This window comes from Erinaceus europaeus, chromosome 6, assembly GCF_950295315.1.
Source record: "Erinaceus europaeus chromosome 6, mEriEur2.1, whole genome shotgun sequence".
NCBI lineage: Eukaryota > Metazoa > Chordata > Mammalia > Eulipotyphla > Erinaceidae > Erinaceus > Erinaceus europaeus.
The window spans coordinates 18,005,947-18,021,036 of record NC_080167.1 but is presented as its reverse complement, the minus strand read 5'-3'; the positions used below and the strand labels follow the sequence as shown (position 1 = coordinate 18,021,036).

General features: G+C 49.6%; 1 protein-coding gene across 3 annotated transcripts in view; it reads right to left on the bottom strand.

The window, feature by feature from the left end:
* The window catches only part of AACS (acetoacetyl-CoA synthetase), a 59,895-nt gene that overhangs the window by 28,960 nt on the left and 15,845 nt on the right, over window positions 1–15,090 (bottom strand). For 2 of the 3 annotated variants that reach the window (XM_007539767.3, XM_007539766.3), the window contains exons 4-5: window positions 8,924–9,037; window positions 5,285–5,382 (exon numbers count right to left, since the gene is read on the bottom strand). In XM_007539767.3, the coding sequence (XP_007539829.1) occupies window positions 5,285–5,382; window positions 8,924–9,037 (212 nt within the window). The remainder of the gene's footprint in view (window positions 1–5,284; window positions 5,383–8,923; window positions 9,038–15,090) is intronic. The other variant, XM_060193272.1, reaches the window with a different exon arrangement.

The following is a 15,090-nucleotide window of genomic DNA, read 5'->3' as shown; positions in this document are numbered from 1 at the left end:
ATAAACAAACAAACAAACAGACAGACGGACAGATACCCCCCCACCTGCTGCTTTTTTCAGAAAGGGCCCAGGCACCTGGGAGGCAACCCTCAGTCACAGTGGCTGAGCACACAACACAGGTGACCGCTGGCTTAGAGTCAGCAGCCTGGTCCCTGCACTGGAACAAGACAGAGTGGTCCCCAAGACAGAGTGGTGGAGTGTCCCTGGCTGATGACACAGGACCCCCAAGCCTTCAAAACAAGCTGCCCCCTGCTATGGCCCTGGGGAAGCCACACAGGCACATCTGAGACGCTGCAGCTGCCCTTAATACGTCACTTAGCAACCGCTAAGTCAAGGGGCCCACGGGAGACTGTCTGCCCTGATCCTGTGAGAGTGTGTGCGCACTCGCTCTCATCCAACCCCCTTCAAAGTGAGGAGCTGAGCTCTCAGAGGCCAGTGAGCCTCCTCCCAACATCTTTTAAAAAGCCACCCACTCAGGGCTGGCATAATAGCTCACTTGGATAGGGTACTGTTTTGCCATGTGCGCAATCCAAGTTCCAAGTTCAAGCCTGGCCCCCACCTCACTGAAGGACGCTTCAGTGCTGTGATCTCTTTCACTCGACCAGTCTCTGTCTCTATAGTAAAGCGAGATTTAGGATGCTGGGTGGCGGCACACATGGTAGAGCACACGTTATAATATGCAAGGATCCAGGTTCAAGTCCCCGACTCCCACTAGCAGGGGAGAGGCTTCGCAAGCAATGAAGCAGTGTTGTAGGTATCTCACTCTCCCTATCTCTCTCTTCCCTCTCAATTTCTGTTTCTATCCAATAAATATATATACTTGAAATAAAGAAATTTTTACATCTAAAAAAATTAAAATGTCACAACTAAAAGGTAAACAATGCAATAACCAAAAAAAAAGCCCAGTAGGTAGGCTGCATGCCTTGCCTTACACGTGGCCCAGGTTTGAGCCCCCAGCACCACAAGGATGTGTCACAGCGCAAGGGAAGCTCCAATATTATGGTGTCTGTCTTTCTCTGGGTGAAACTGAGTCCTAGGAGTGGCGAAGGGACACATGAGAAATTTCACTGGGAAATGTAGGGCCTGTGGTCTGGGAGGTGGCACAGTGGATAAAGAACAGGACTCTCAAGCCTGAGGTTCAGAGTTCAATCCCTGGCAGCACATGTACCAGAGTGATGTCTGGTTCTTTCTCTCTTCTATCTTTCTCATTAATAGATAAATAAAATCTTAAAAAAAAAAAAAAGAGAGAGAGAGAGAGAGAGAAAGGGAGAAAGAAAGAAAGAAAGAAAGAAAGGAAGAAAGAAAGAAAGAAAGAAAGAAAGAAAGAAAGAAAGAAAGAAAGAAAGAAAATGTAGGATCTGGAGGTCTCAGCAAAGCTGGAGGACTGGGGATACAGCATGTGCCCCACTTGGCAGTGTCCCCGTCCCACCCACAGCCCACACATGGCAGGTGTCCAAGCTGAGAGGCCAGTGACATGGAGATGGGAGGAAGGACAGTGAAGAGGGCAGAGGAGGGGGCCAGGAGGTGGTGCACCTGGATAAGTGCATTAAAGTGCACAAGGGCCCAGGTTCAAACACCTGGTCCCCACCTGCAGAGGGAAAGCTTCACCATTGGTGAAGCTCTCTCCCTCTCCCTCTCTCCCCTCTGCCTCCCCCGCCCATCTCAATTTCTCTATCCAATAATAAATAATAGTAAAAAAAATAAAGAATAATTACATTTAAAAACTAAAAAGAGGAGAGAAGCAGAGAGCAGGAGAAGAAAGCAGAGGGCGAGGAAGTGAGAAAAGTGACCCAGTGTCCCAGGAAGAGGCAGGAGTCCCCAGGCTCCTGGAAAAGCCCCCCACAGAATGGGTCTGGCAGCAAACAGCAGCCAGCAGTGGGGGGCAGGACTCGCAGCCCTCAACCAGCAGGGAGCACTGTGCTTGGCAACGAGAATCCTGCTTCAGAGCAGGGAAGACCATCATGCTTCCTTCTTCACTTCAGAACAAAGCCCTTGCTGAGAAGGGGGACTCCCCCCACTGAACTTCAGGATGGTGACGTCAGCAGTTAAGACTACGGTATTTGGGAGTCGGGCTGTAGTGCAGCGGGTTAAGCGCAGGTGGCGCAAAGCACAAGGACCGGCATAAGAATCCCGGTTCGAACCCCGGCTCCCCACCTGCAGGGGAGTCGCTTCACAGGCGGTGAAGCAGGTCTGCAGGTGTCTATCTTTCTCTCCTCCTCTCTGTCTTCCCCTCCTCTCTCCATTTCTCTCTGTCCTATCCAACAACGACGACAACAACAATAATAACTACAACAATAAAACAACAAGGGCAACAAAAGGGAATAAATAAATAAAATAAAAAATATTAAAAAAAAAAAAAAAAAAGACTACGGTATTCCCAGATTCAAGCCCCAGGCCACCACTTGACAGTGCTGGTAAGGGAGGAAGCTTCGTGGGCAGTGCTGTGACATCTCTCCTCTCCCTCTCTCTCTCCCTTTATCTAGAGGGAAAGGGGGGGGCAGGCAGTAGTGCACCTCGTTGAGCACACATGTCACCATGCACAAGGACCTAGGTTCAAGCCACTGGCCCCCGCCTGCAGGGAGTGGTGAAGCAGTGCTGCAGGTGTCTCTCTTTCTCTGTCTCCTCCTTCCCTCATGAATGCTTTCTCTATCCAAATAAAATAATAGAAAGGGGGTGGGGAACAACCCACTGGGAGCAGTGGAGTCATGCACATACCAAACTCCAAGGAGTCACTTCACAGGCGGTGAGGCAGATCTGTAGGTGTCTATCTTTCTCTCCCCCTCTCTGTCTTCACCTCCTCTCTCCATTTCTCTCTGTCCTATATCCAACAACAATGACATCAATAATTATAACAATAAAACAACAAGGGCAACAAAAGGAATAAATACATTAAATAAAAACTAAAAAAAAATTTAAAAAAAGAACATTTGCTACAGTCTGTAGCACAGCGGGTAAAGCACAAGTGGCGCATAGCACAAGGACAGGAGTAAAGATCCCGGTTCAAGCCCCCGGCTCCCCACCTGCAGGGGAGTCACTTCACAAGAGGTGAAGCAGGTCTGCAGGTGTCTATCTTTCTCTCCCTCTCTCTGTCTTCCCCTCCTCTATTTCTCTCTGTCCTATCCAACAACAATGACATCAACAACAATAATAACTACAACAATAAAACAAGGGCAACAAAAGGGAATAAGTAAGTAAATATTTAAAGAAAAAAAAAACGGATTTGCAAATCACTATAAAGAACCCTCCCCTCTGCTCATCCCCAGAACACACCTAGTACCTTCCTGCTGGCGTTAGCTCCCAGAGGACATTAAAACAAATAGGCAGCCAGCTGGGGCGGCTGAGGGCCCACGTCCCTCCTCAGCATGTGAGAACAGGCACCCACATAAGAGAGAGGGAACCCTGATTTGTCTCCTCGACCCAGGGTTTCCAGGCAAGAATGCTCACCCATGGGAGCCCAGAAGTGGGTGCATGCAGCCAGGGTACATGCCCAAGTGCTGACACACTAACTGTTGGTGGCCTGGTGGCCCCATGTCCACCACATGTGACAGGACAGAGAGTTCCCCACAGCAGGAAACCAGCCAAAAGATGACTGTTTCCCAGAGACAGGGAGGACAAAGTGTGTCCGCAGGAAGGCACTGGGGGTGGCCATTGTCTATTTTTTCTTTAATTGCCACCAGGGTTATCACTGGGGCTCGGTGGCAGCACTACCAATCCACAGCTTCCGACGGCCTTTTTTTTTTTTTTCCTTTCTTCTTTTTCTATTTTATTTGATAGGACAGAGGACAGAGGGGAGGGGGAGATAGGGAGAAAGAAAGATAGACACCTGTAAACCTGCTTCACTTGTGAAGTGCCGCCTCTGGGGAGTGGGGAGGTCTCAAACCCAGGTCCTTGAGCATGGCAATGTGTGCAGTCAACCAGGTGTGCCACTGCCCAGTCCCTACCAGTCACTTTCTTTTTTTTTTCTATATTTTCCCTTTTGTTGCCTTTGTTGTTTTTCATTATTGTTATAGTTATTATTGTTGATGTCGTCATTGTTTAGGACAGAGAGAAATGGAGAAGGGAGGAGGGGAAGACAGAGAGGGCGAGAGAAAGATAGACACCTGCAGACCTGCTTCACCACCTGTGAAGCAAATCTCCTGCAGGTGGGGAGCCAGGGGCTTGAACTGGGATCCTTAAGCCAGTCCTTGTGCTTTGTGCCACCTGTGCTTAACCTTCTGTGCTACCGCCCGACTCCCAAGCAGTCCCTTTCTAGTTAAACAGAGTCTCCCACAAGCCCAGGCTCTGGAAGCAGCGTGCAGGAGCAGAGCCACGCTGCCCTCTAGTGCACGTTCGCACCAGGCGCACAGCAGCAGCTGTGGTTCCAGAAGCCCGAGGAGCCAGCTTAGCACCAGAGAAGACACCCAGAGCCATGCCCTGGCACCTTGAGTCCCCAGACAGCAGCAAAGCCTGTGGGAACAATGTGTCCAGAGAGGCCTGTGGTGGTGGCACGCTATGCTGGACGCTGACCTGTGAGAACACACAATAGCACCAGCTGACCCTACAGCCCGTGGGAGGTGACAGGCCACAGCTACACTAGTCTTTCACACCCGTGAGCCCAATCTAATCCTGGAGTTCTGCTCTGTGTGAGGGCTTCCATGGGGCAACGCTGACATGAGCCAGAGGGGAGTGCTGGCCTCACGCCCTCACACACAGAATGTGCCAACCCTGACCCCAGACTTCTCTCTTTCCACCCAGCCCATTCTGGAGCTAAGGAAACTGAGGCCCAGAGGGGGCTCAAGAACCAGCCCCAGATGCACAGCTAGCAGAACCAAGCCTGCACCTACTACTGGGTCGCACTGCCTGGCAAGCCACGGCAGAGGCCATACCAAGAACAAGCACCCTGATGGCAGGAAGATCAGGCAAGGACATGGAAGGTGGATTCATGAATGACCTTCCCAGCCTTGGGCCTCTCTGGACAAGTGGATGTATGGGGAAAAAGTGGCCTGGCCCCTTCCTCTCAGCATGAGAGATGGGGAAAGGCAGGACACTTCCAGGACAAATCTGGGCCAAGTCTTTGCAGGGGGAGACCCAGGAAATCTCAGGAGAGAGAAAGCACATGATTCTGGAGACGCCACCACTCTGCCTGCCTGCAGAGACACTGCAGAGGCAGACAGCACAGACAGCCTACAGAGGCCCAGGGGAGAGCCTCGGGCGGTTTTTACCAGCCTCACTGGTCCCGCTACAGCCCCCAAGCCCTCGACTCAGGTGCCCAGGGAATCGCATGAGAATGTTTCCCCAGACTCACGTTCACACCAAAGTCTGGGGACGTGGAGCTCCAGACGGCGCCGATGCTCGCTGCAGCCAGCATGGCCTCCACAGCATGCGCACTGTTGGGCAGATAACCTGCATGATGGGGCCAGAGAGACAAAGGGCTCAGGGCTCATGCGTGTGTCCTTTCTTCTGCTGTCCAAGATCCTGCCACCTCAGGACCTTTGCTCATGCTGTCTCTGCTGTCTGAGCACTATTCTCACACGGCACACACACCCGCCTTAGCTTGTTTTCTTAGAAGCTTCTCCCGGCCACCCTTGTCCTAATACAGTCACCCACAAAAGACACAACATCCCCACACCCCAAACTCACCTAATAACCATCAATGTATATCATAACGGGCTGCTTGGCACCTACTCTCATGTGAGGGTGGATTCTTTCTCCTTTGCCCTACTTATCAGGACCTCAGATATTAGTCAAGCTGGCAGATAAACAGATGGATGGGTAGATAGATGGAGACAGATGGATAGGTAGACAGATGGACAGACAAGCAAATGGATGGGTAGAGAGGTGGACAGACAAGTAGACAGATGAATCATGGATGGATGGGTGGATGGATGGATGGATGGATGGGTGGATGGATGGATGGATGGATGGATGGATGGATGGATGGATGGATGGACAAATGGATGAGTAGACAGATGAACAGATAGATAAATGGACAAATAGACAAATGGATGGAGTGATGGACAGAGATGGTAGATGGGTGGGCAGATGGATGAACAGGTGAATGGATGGATGGATGGGGAAGAAGGCAAACGAGGACAAATGAATAGTAGATGGATGGGTGAGTGGACAGATATATGAATGGGTCAATTGATGGACAGACATAGACAGGTGAACAGATAGTAGTGATGGACAGATAGAGGAGAGGAGGGGAGTAAGGACTAAGAGCACGACTTTCAGGAAACATACACGAATCTGCAAGGGCAGAGGGGGTGCTCAGACTCCTCTAGCAGGAGGTGGGTTTTTATCTCAATGGAGATAGGAGGGGTGGCCTGAGAGGTGGCGCGGGGGATAAGGCTTTGGACTCTCAAGCATGAGATCCCGAGTTCAATCCCTGGCAGCACATGTGCCAGAGTGATGTCTGGTTCTTTCTCTCTCTCCCCTATTATTTCTCATGAATAAATAAATAAAATCTTAGAGAAAGAGATAGGAGGAAATGATCAAACAAAACACAGAAAGGTCAGGGCTGCGTGCCTCGCAGAGCTCGGCTCCTTGGCCATCAGGGCTGCCTGGACACTCTCCCTTTGCCCATCTCCACTGCTAACCATGGCCTGTTTGCCAGAGCAGCCAGCACTCCTGTTTCTTGAGGTGCAGCTCCCCACCCGACCAGAAGCACCCAAGGGGCAGGGGCAGCCACCCTCTGTACATAAGACAAGGCCTTACCTTCCATACACACACACAACACACACACACACAACACACACAACACACACACTCTGCTATGACTGGGGTGACGACAAGGATGACGCGTCGGGGCCGACTGTGAGAGGTCTCAGAGCAGAGATGACAAGGCAGCAGGACAGCCCTTCAGGGGGTGGCACCAGGAGGAGCCGGGAGTGTCCAAGTCCACTTCCTTTGCAGTCAGTCACTGCCAGATGGCAGGCAGGAGCTCCAGGAGGAGACACGGGGGGGGGGGGGGGGCTGGCCCAGCCCATTCACTCAGTTCAGGTGTGATATGATGGCCAGCCGGCCTGCCCTCTTTGCAAACACTCTGGCTGGCCTCAAGCAGGAACTTCCTGGACCTGGGCGCACCCATGCCAAGCACAGAAAGGCCAAGGCCAAATCCCACCCAGCACTCCTTCCGCCACAGCCCCTGGCCCATGGTCCTTGAGGTGTCACTGGGAGAGCCAAGGGGGTCTAGAACTCTTGAGAACAGTCACCCCAGCTTCACCTGCTCACACTCTACACGATTCCCCAACATCAAAATCAGCTCAAGTGGGAGTCGGGCAGTAGCACACCGGGTCAAGCGCAGGTGGCGCGAAGCGCAAGGACCAGCATAAGGATCCCGGTTCAAGCCCCGGCTCCCCACCTGCAGAGGAGTCACTTCATCAGGCAGTGAAGCAAGTCTGCAGGTGTCTGTCTTTCTCTCCCCCTCTCTGTCTTCCCCTCCTCTCTCCATTTCTCTCTGTCCTATCCAACAACTACAACAATAATAACTATAACAATAAAACAACAAGGGCAACAAAGAGGAATAATAAAAAAAAATCAGCTCAAGTTCAGGGGGTTGAGCCCAGGTCTGTTTCCAAGCCTTTCTGCCTTTTTCAGAAGCCAAAGAAATGGGAGGGAGGAAGGGAGGCAGGCCAGGCAGTGGCACACCAGTTGAATGCATACATTACCATGAGCAAGGACCCAGGCTCAAGCCTCCAGGTCTCACCTGCAGGGGGGAGGCTTCACAAGCAGTGAAGCAGTGCTGCAACTCTCTCTTTCCTCTCTCCCCCTCTCTCTCTCCCCCTTCCCCCATCTCCTCTTTCCCTCTTGATTTCTGTGTCTCTATCCATTAATAAATAAATATATATTTTTTAATATTTATTTATTTATTCCCTTTGGCTGCCCTTGTTGTTTTATTGTTGTTGTTACTGATGTCATCGTTGTTGGATAGGACAGAGAGAAATGGAGAGAGGAAGGGAAGACAGAGAGAAGGAGAGAAAGACAGACACCTGCAGACCTGCTTCACCACTTGTGAAGCGACCCCCCTGCAGGTGGGGAGCCAGGGGCTCGAACCGGGATCCTTAGGTCAGTTCTTGCACTTTGCACCATGTGCACTTAACTTGCTACGCTACCATCCGGCTCCCAATATATATTTTTTAAATGGAAGGGGCCTGGGAAAAAACATATGACCTTCATGCTTGAGGTTCAATTCCTGGCTTCATTATAAGCCGGAGCTGACCAGTGCTCTGATCTCTGTCTCTCTCTCAGTATCTCCTTCATGAGAAATAAATACATAAATAAATAAATATGTATTTATTTCTCATTTAAAAAAAAAATTTTTTTTAAGAATGAAGGAAGAAATTAAGGGTAGGTAGGTAGGTCCTGAGCTTCTCTTGGAAGGAAGTCCTTGCTCACTGCTGGAAAGACAGGGGACACAGGAAGGGCGGGGCTCAGGGAGGGTGGCGCAGGCCTGCGAGCCTGACACCTTGACATCTTCCCAGGCCCCAGAGGGCTCCACATATGCCCCACACTCAGCCACTGAGCTGTTGTCACCCCTACAGACGCCCTGACCTCCTAGCCCCTCAGTGTCACTGTCCCTGACCAAGCCTGGGAGCGTTTAGCATGTTTGTGATTAGGGACTGTCTCCTTAGAATGAACTTGCGTCTGCAACCATGGAGCTCGGAGTTCACACAGGAGAGGTGCACACTGAGAAAAGCTGCGGCTGTGGGCAGGGGCAGGGTGGGGAGGCCCTTTGGCCAGGCCACAGAGTGGGCCTTGAAGGCCAGACTCAGGGGCAACCTTCCTCGCTGGCAGACGTTTTTGCTTCATAAGTGCAGTTCGGGTCCCCCAAGACCATGCCTCACTGCATCATTCCAAATTATCCTAGCACCAGCTCACCCCTCCATGCCCTTCATGCCACCCTGGTCTGCTCCCCCAAACCCTGACACGCCCCTACACTTACCGACCACCCGGTCTCCCTTCTTCACGCCCACTTTCCTCATTGCAGCTGCGAACAGCGCCACCTGCTGTCTCAGCTCTTCGAAAGTCACCTTCACAATCTCCTCTTTGCCCTCTCCTGGGAAGACAGAAGGACATGTGACAGACGTCCTAAGAGGCAAGGTTCTGAGTCATCGGCACAGATGAATGACAGCTACCTGTTTAAATACAGGTCAGAGGGGCTGAGCAGTAGTGCACCCAGATGAATGCACATATTACTATTCACCAGGTAATACCGCAGGGAAGCTTCATGAACAGTGCAGATGTCTTTCTCCCTCTCTATCTCCCCCTTCACTCTTAATTCCTGTCCTATCAAAGATAAGAAAAAGAAAATAAAGCAAAGGGGCCAGGTGGTGGCACACCTGGTTGAGCACACGTTACCATGCACAAGGTCCCAGGTTCAAGCCCTCAGTCCTCACCTGCAGGGGGAAGCTATAGCTGTCTCTCTGTCTCTCTCCCTTTCTATCTTCCCCTTCCTTCTCGATTTCTGGCAGTTTCTATCCATCAAATAAATAATAATAATTTGTCTTAATTTAAAATAAAATAAGGCAAAAAAAAAAAAAACACGCAGGTTAGAAATCCAAACATTCTATCTGTGCGAAACCAAAAGGAAACAAAAAACACAAGGCACAGGTGTGTTCTCAACTCGAAGGCCAAGAGCAAAGGAGACAGTGAAGAGCACTTCTGAGTGTGCTGTTGTCAAACCCATTTAACGTGTGGACAATATTATAATACTTTTCTGAGTAGAGCGCCACCGCCGGACGAGTGTACGCACATGTGAATGACTCACCACGCCCACCAACAAAGTCCCAGTACCACCACACCAACGAGATCTCTCTCCCTGTCACCCTACTTCCTCTCCCCATTCTCTCCTCCAATCACCAGCATGGTTTCACTGTTTTCTTACAAAGCCAGGACCTCCCACGTGCAAGGTGTCATGGCTCCAGGACTGACTTTTTCACCAGAGCTTCCCCCAGCATGGTAATGCTCTAATCTACGCCACGTGCTTGACAAGACCCATGCCCTACTCAGTGAGCAATCCCTCCCCTGTCACCCCCCACCCCGAACAGATTTTATGGAGAATAAAAGAAGGGATTTATTTCCCAGTCTATTCTCTCTTTCTCTTAAGATTTATTTATTTATTTATTTATTTATTTATTATGAGAAAGATAGGAGGAGAGAGAGAAAGAACCAGACCACTCTGGTACATGTACTGCCAGGGCTTGAACTCAAGACCTCTTGCTTGAAGGTCCAAGGCCCCATCCACCGCACCACCTCCAGACCACTCAGTCTATTCTCTACGTGTGACGGAAACCAGCTGGTTTCACTTCCTTAATGAGCTCACTCAGCATCATCACTTGAGTTCCATCTGTTTTGTCCGCAAAGACATGTCATCTTTTTTAATGGCTGAATAGAATATGCTACCACAGTTTGTTTGTTTTCTTTTACTATTAGGATTTTTTTTTTTTTTACTAAAACTCCTATTAGGAGACAAACCTTTTGATTTTGGTTTGGGTATTTTTTAACTTTTCATTTAGAAATGATTCTAGATCAGGAAAAAGTTGTAAAGTTATTACATACAAATAGCACCCTTCAGGGGCCCGGGTGCTAGTGCGCTGGGTCAAACACACATAGCACACAGTGTAAGGACCTATGCAAGGGTCCCAGTTAGAGCCCCCAAACCTGTGGGGGGGAGGGAGAAACACTTCACAAGTGGTGAAGCAGGTCTGAAGGTGTGTCTTTCTCTCCTCTTTTTTTTTTATTAACTTCATTTCATTTATTATTGGATAGAGACAGAGAGAAATTGATAGGGGAGGGGAGACAGAGTGGGAGAGGGACAAAGAGACACTTGTAGCACTGCTTCACCACTCGTGAAACCTTCCCTCTGCAGGTGAGGAGCAGAGGCTTGAACCTGTGTCCTTGCACATCGTAGTCCGTACATTTACCAGGTGCACCACTGCCTGGCAACTTTCTCTCCTCCTCTCTCAATTTTTATCTGTCCTATCCAATAAAAAATGGGGACAAAGGGAGTCAGGCTGTAGCGCAGCGGGTTAAGCGCAGGTGGCGCAAAGCACAAGGACCGGCATAAGGATCCCGGTTCGAACCCCGGCTCCCCACCTGCAGGGGAGTCGCTTCACAGGTGGTGAAGCAGGTCTGCAGGTGTCTGTCTTTCTCTCCTCCTCTCTGTCTTCCCCTCCTCTCTCCATTTCTCTCTGTCCTATCCAACAACAACAACAACAATAATAACTACAACAATAAAGGGCAACAAAAGGGAATAAATAAATAAAATAAATATTTAAAAAAAAAAAATGGGGACAAAAAGGGAAGTCGGGCGGTGGCGCAGAGGGTTAAGCTCATATGGCACAAAGCCCAAGGACCAGAGTAAGGATCCCAGTTCGAGCCCCCGGCTCCCCACCTGTAGGGCAGTTGCTTCACAAGCAGTGAAGCAGGTCTGCAGGTGTCTATCTTTCTCTCCCCCTCTCTGTCTTCCCCTCCTCTCTCCATTTATCTCTGTCCTATCCAACAACAACAACATGAATAACAATAATAACTACAACAACAATGAAAAACAAGGGCAACAAAAGGGAAAATAAATAAATTAATTTTTAAAAAATGGGGGGGGAAGGTCACCAGGAGCAGTGAATTCGTACTGCTGGCACCAAGCCCCAACAATAATCCCGGAAGCAAGAGAGAGAGACAGAGAGAGAAAGAGCACCCTATCTCCCCACACCTCTGCTAACTCTAGAACAAAGCCAAAGTCAGCAATTGCCATAAAGTACTCCCGTGGCTCTTGATCAGTCTACAGTGTCTCCATGACTACCACCAAGACCCAGAGCAGGGCTGTCACCTCCTGCTATCTCATTACAACGGTCACTACAGTGTCTCCATGACTACCACCAAGACCCAGAGCAGGGCTGTCACCTCCTGCTATCTCATTACAACGGTCACTACAGTGTCTCCATGACTACCACCAAGACCCAGAGCAGGGCTGTCACCTCCTGCTATCTCATTATAACGGTCACTTCCCCCACCACTGTTAATCTCATGTTCATTTCTTTTTTTTTTATTTCCTTTTGTTGCCCTTATTGTTTTCTTGTTGTTGTTATTGATGTCGTCGTTGTTGGATAGGACAGAGAGAAATGGAGAGAGGAGGAGAAGACAGAGGGGGAGAGAAAGATAGACACCTGCAGACCTGCATCACAGCTTGTGAAGAGACTTCCCTGCAGGTGAGGAGCCAGACGCTAGAACCAGGATCCTATGCTGGTCCTTGCGTTCTGCACCACATGCACTTAACCCACTGTGCTACCACCCGGCTCCCTCTCATCTTCATTTCTGTAATCTTCCGACTTCAAGACCATTGGCTACATATGGCAGGAGGCCTTTTCAGACTGGCTATATCCACTCAACACCATGCTTTTAAGAATCTTCCAAGGGAGTCGGGTGGTAGCACAGCGGGTTATGCACACATGGCGCAAAGCACAAGGACCGGAGTAAGGATCTCAGTTCAAGCTCCTGGCTCCCCACCTGCAGGGGAGTCGCTTCACAAGTGGTGAAGCAGGTCTGCAGGTGTCCATCTTTTTCTCCTCCCCTCTCTCTCTCTCTCTCCTCTCTTCTCTCCATTTCTCTGTCCCATCCAACAACAACAATAACTACAACATAAAACAACATAGGAAACAAAAGGGAATAAATAAATATTTTTAAATTTAAAAAAAAAAGAAAATTTTGACTTTATAAAATATATTAATAGGGAAACAAAACAAACAATCTCACTAGTATACACTAAAATGGCAAAATATGAGTTCTGGCCTAACAGACTGGTATAAAGGGGAAAGGACGGCGGCCAGCCGCCATGATGCCCTGGTGTTCGCTTACTCAGGGGCTCCTTTGACAGTGAGACAGCTAAGCTGGGCAACCAGTGGGATACTGTAGAAATGGCAGTGACTGCTGAGTCTTGGTCAGCAGACTGTAGCTTCCACCACACTTAACTTCAGGTGGCCATCTGCCCTGTCACAAGGTCACCGGGTATCCTGTGGAAGGGGCCATGAGCTGAGGAACAGGAAGCCTCCCGTCCACAGCCCGAGTTGTACACCACTTTGGGTTCACCAGCCTTGGTCAAGCTTTCAGATGACCACCGCCCCTGCCAACACCTTCACCACAACTCCCTGGAAAAGCCCAAACCAGACCCAGTCAGCTAAAGCTACCACCAAATGTGTAACCCACAAACACTGTGAGGGGCTGGATGGTGGCATACCTGATTGAGTTCCCATGCTACAATACACAAGGATCCAAGTTCAAGTCCCTGGCCCCTACCTGCAGGGGGAAGCTTCACAAAGAGTGAAGCAGTGCTACAGGTGTCTGTCTCTCTTCTTCACGCCCCCTTTCCCCTTGATTTCTGTTTTCATCCAATAAATAATAGACACTTGGAAAAACCAAGCTTTGGGGCTGGGCAGGAGTGCACCCAATTGAGTACACATTAAAATACCTGGGTTCAAGCCCCTAGGTCCCACTTGAAGGGGAAGAAGCTTCACAGATGGTAAAAGCAGTGCTACAGGTGTTTCCTGTCTCCTTGTCTGTCTCCCTTTTCCCTTCCCAATTTCTGTATCTATCCAATACGTAAATATATTTAACTAAAAAAAAAGTAGGGGACCTGACTTTACACCAAAGTAAAAGACTCTGGGGTGGGTGGGTTGGTGGGGAGAATACAGGTCCATGAAAGATGATGAATGACGTAGTGGGGGTTGTATTGTTAAATGGGAATCTGGGGAATGTTATGCATGTACAAAATATTGTATTTACTGTTGAATGTAAAGCATTAATTCCCCAATAAAGAAATAAATTATTAAAAAAAAAAAAGTAGGGGACCAGGTAGTAGTGTAGCGGGATAAGCACACGTGGCATGAAGAACAAGGACCAGCATAAGGATCCCAGTTCAAGCCTGCAACTCCCATCTGTGGTGGGTGGGGAGGGGTCACTTCACGGGAGTTAAGCAGGTCTGCAGGTGTCTGTCTTTATCTCCCCCTCTCTGTATCCCCCCCCAATTTCTGTCTTATCCAACAACAACAACAGCAATAGCAACAAAATGGGAAAAATGGCCTTCAGGTGCAGTGGATTCATAGTGCAAGCATCAAGTCCCAGCAATAACCCTGGAGACAAAAAAAGAAAGTATAAAAAATAAACCCGGCCTGGTGGTAGCACATCTCTGGTTAAGCACACATGGCGCAAAGCACAAGTATTGACGTTAAGGATCCAGGTTCAAGCCCCCACCTCCCCACTTGCAGGGGGGTTGCTTCACAGGTGGTGAAGCAGGTCTGCAGGTTATGTATCTTTCTCTCCCCCTCTGCCTTCCCTTCCTCTCTTGATTTCTCTCTGTCCTATCCAACACAGCAATAACAACAATGATAAACAACAAGGGCAACAAAAGGGAAAAAATGGCGGCCAGCAGCAGTGGATTCGTAGTGCAGGCACTGAGCCCCAGAGATAACCCTGGAGGCAAAAAAAGAAAAAAGAAACCCTAGACCCAGTGTTGTGTACGTGTAGGAAGATTATCTGAATGCACTTCTACTGGAAAGAAAGCAATCCTTTGAACATAAATGTTTTAGATATAAACAATTTGCTTTGCCTGTGATGTCAATATTTCTTTCCTGATTGCTGCTTTTCACTTCTCCATAATGGAGTCTCTCTTGTGCAAAATCAACTAACATCCAGGTTTCCCTTCGCCGTAAGCCTGTTCTTCCCATGGGCCTGCTCCACCCCCTTTTCTCCCCAGCCTGTCATCACCTCTCCTGAAGTCCCAGCCCAGGTCACCGTGCGGCCTAATGAAGCACTCGGCAGCCTGAAACCCACAGTTTAAGAGACTGAATGTGCTGCACTGGCCACCCTTGGCCCATTCCCGCACACTCAGCTGACGCCTGCTGGTTTCACGGCGCTCGCTGGAGCATGAAGGCGATGGTGCAACAGCTGACTCTTCAGCAAACACCTTGGGGCCTCACTTGGCCCCATGGGGAGGAAGGATGAGTTCTGCCCGGAATACCCACGTGGGCACAGAGCAGACTCTGCCAGCCCCTGCGTACCACTGGGGAGGAAGGAAGAAATCAGAAGCACAGGGCCGGATGATGGCACATCCGGTTGAGC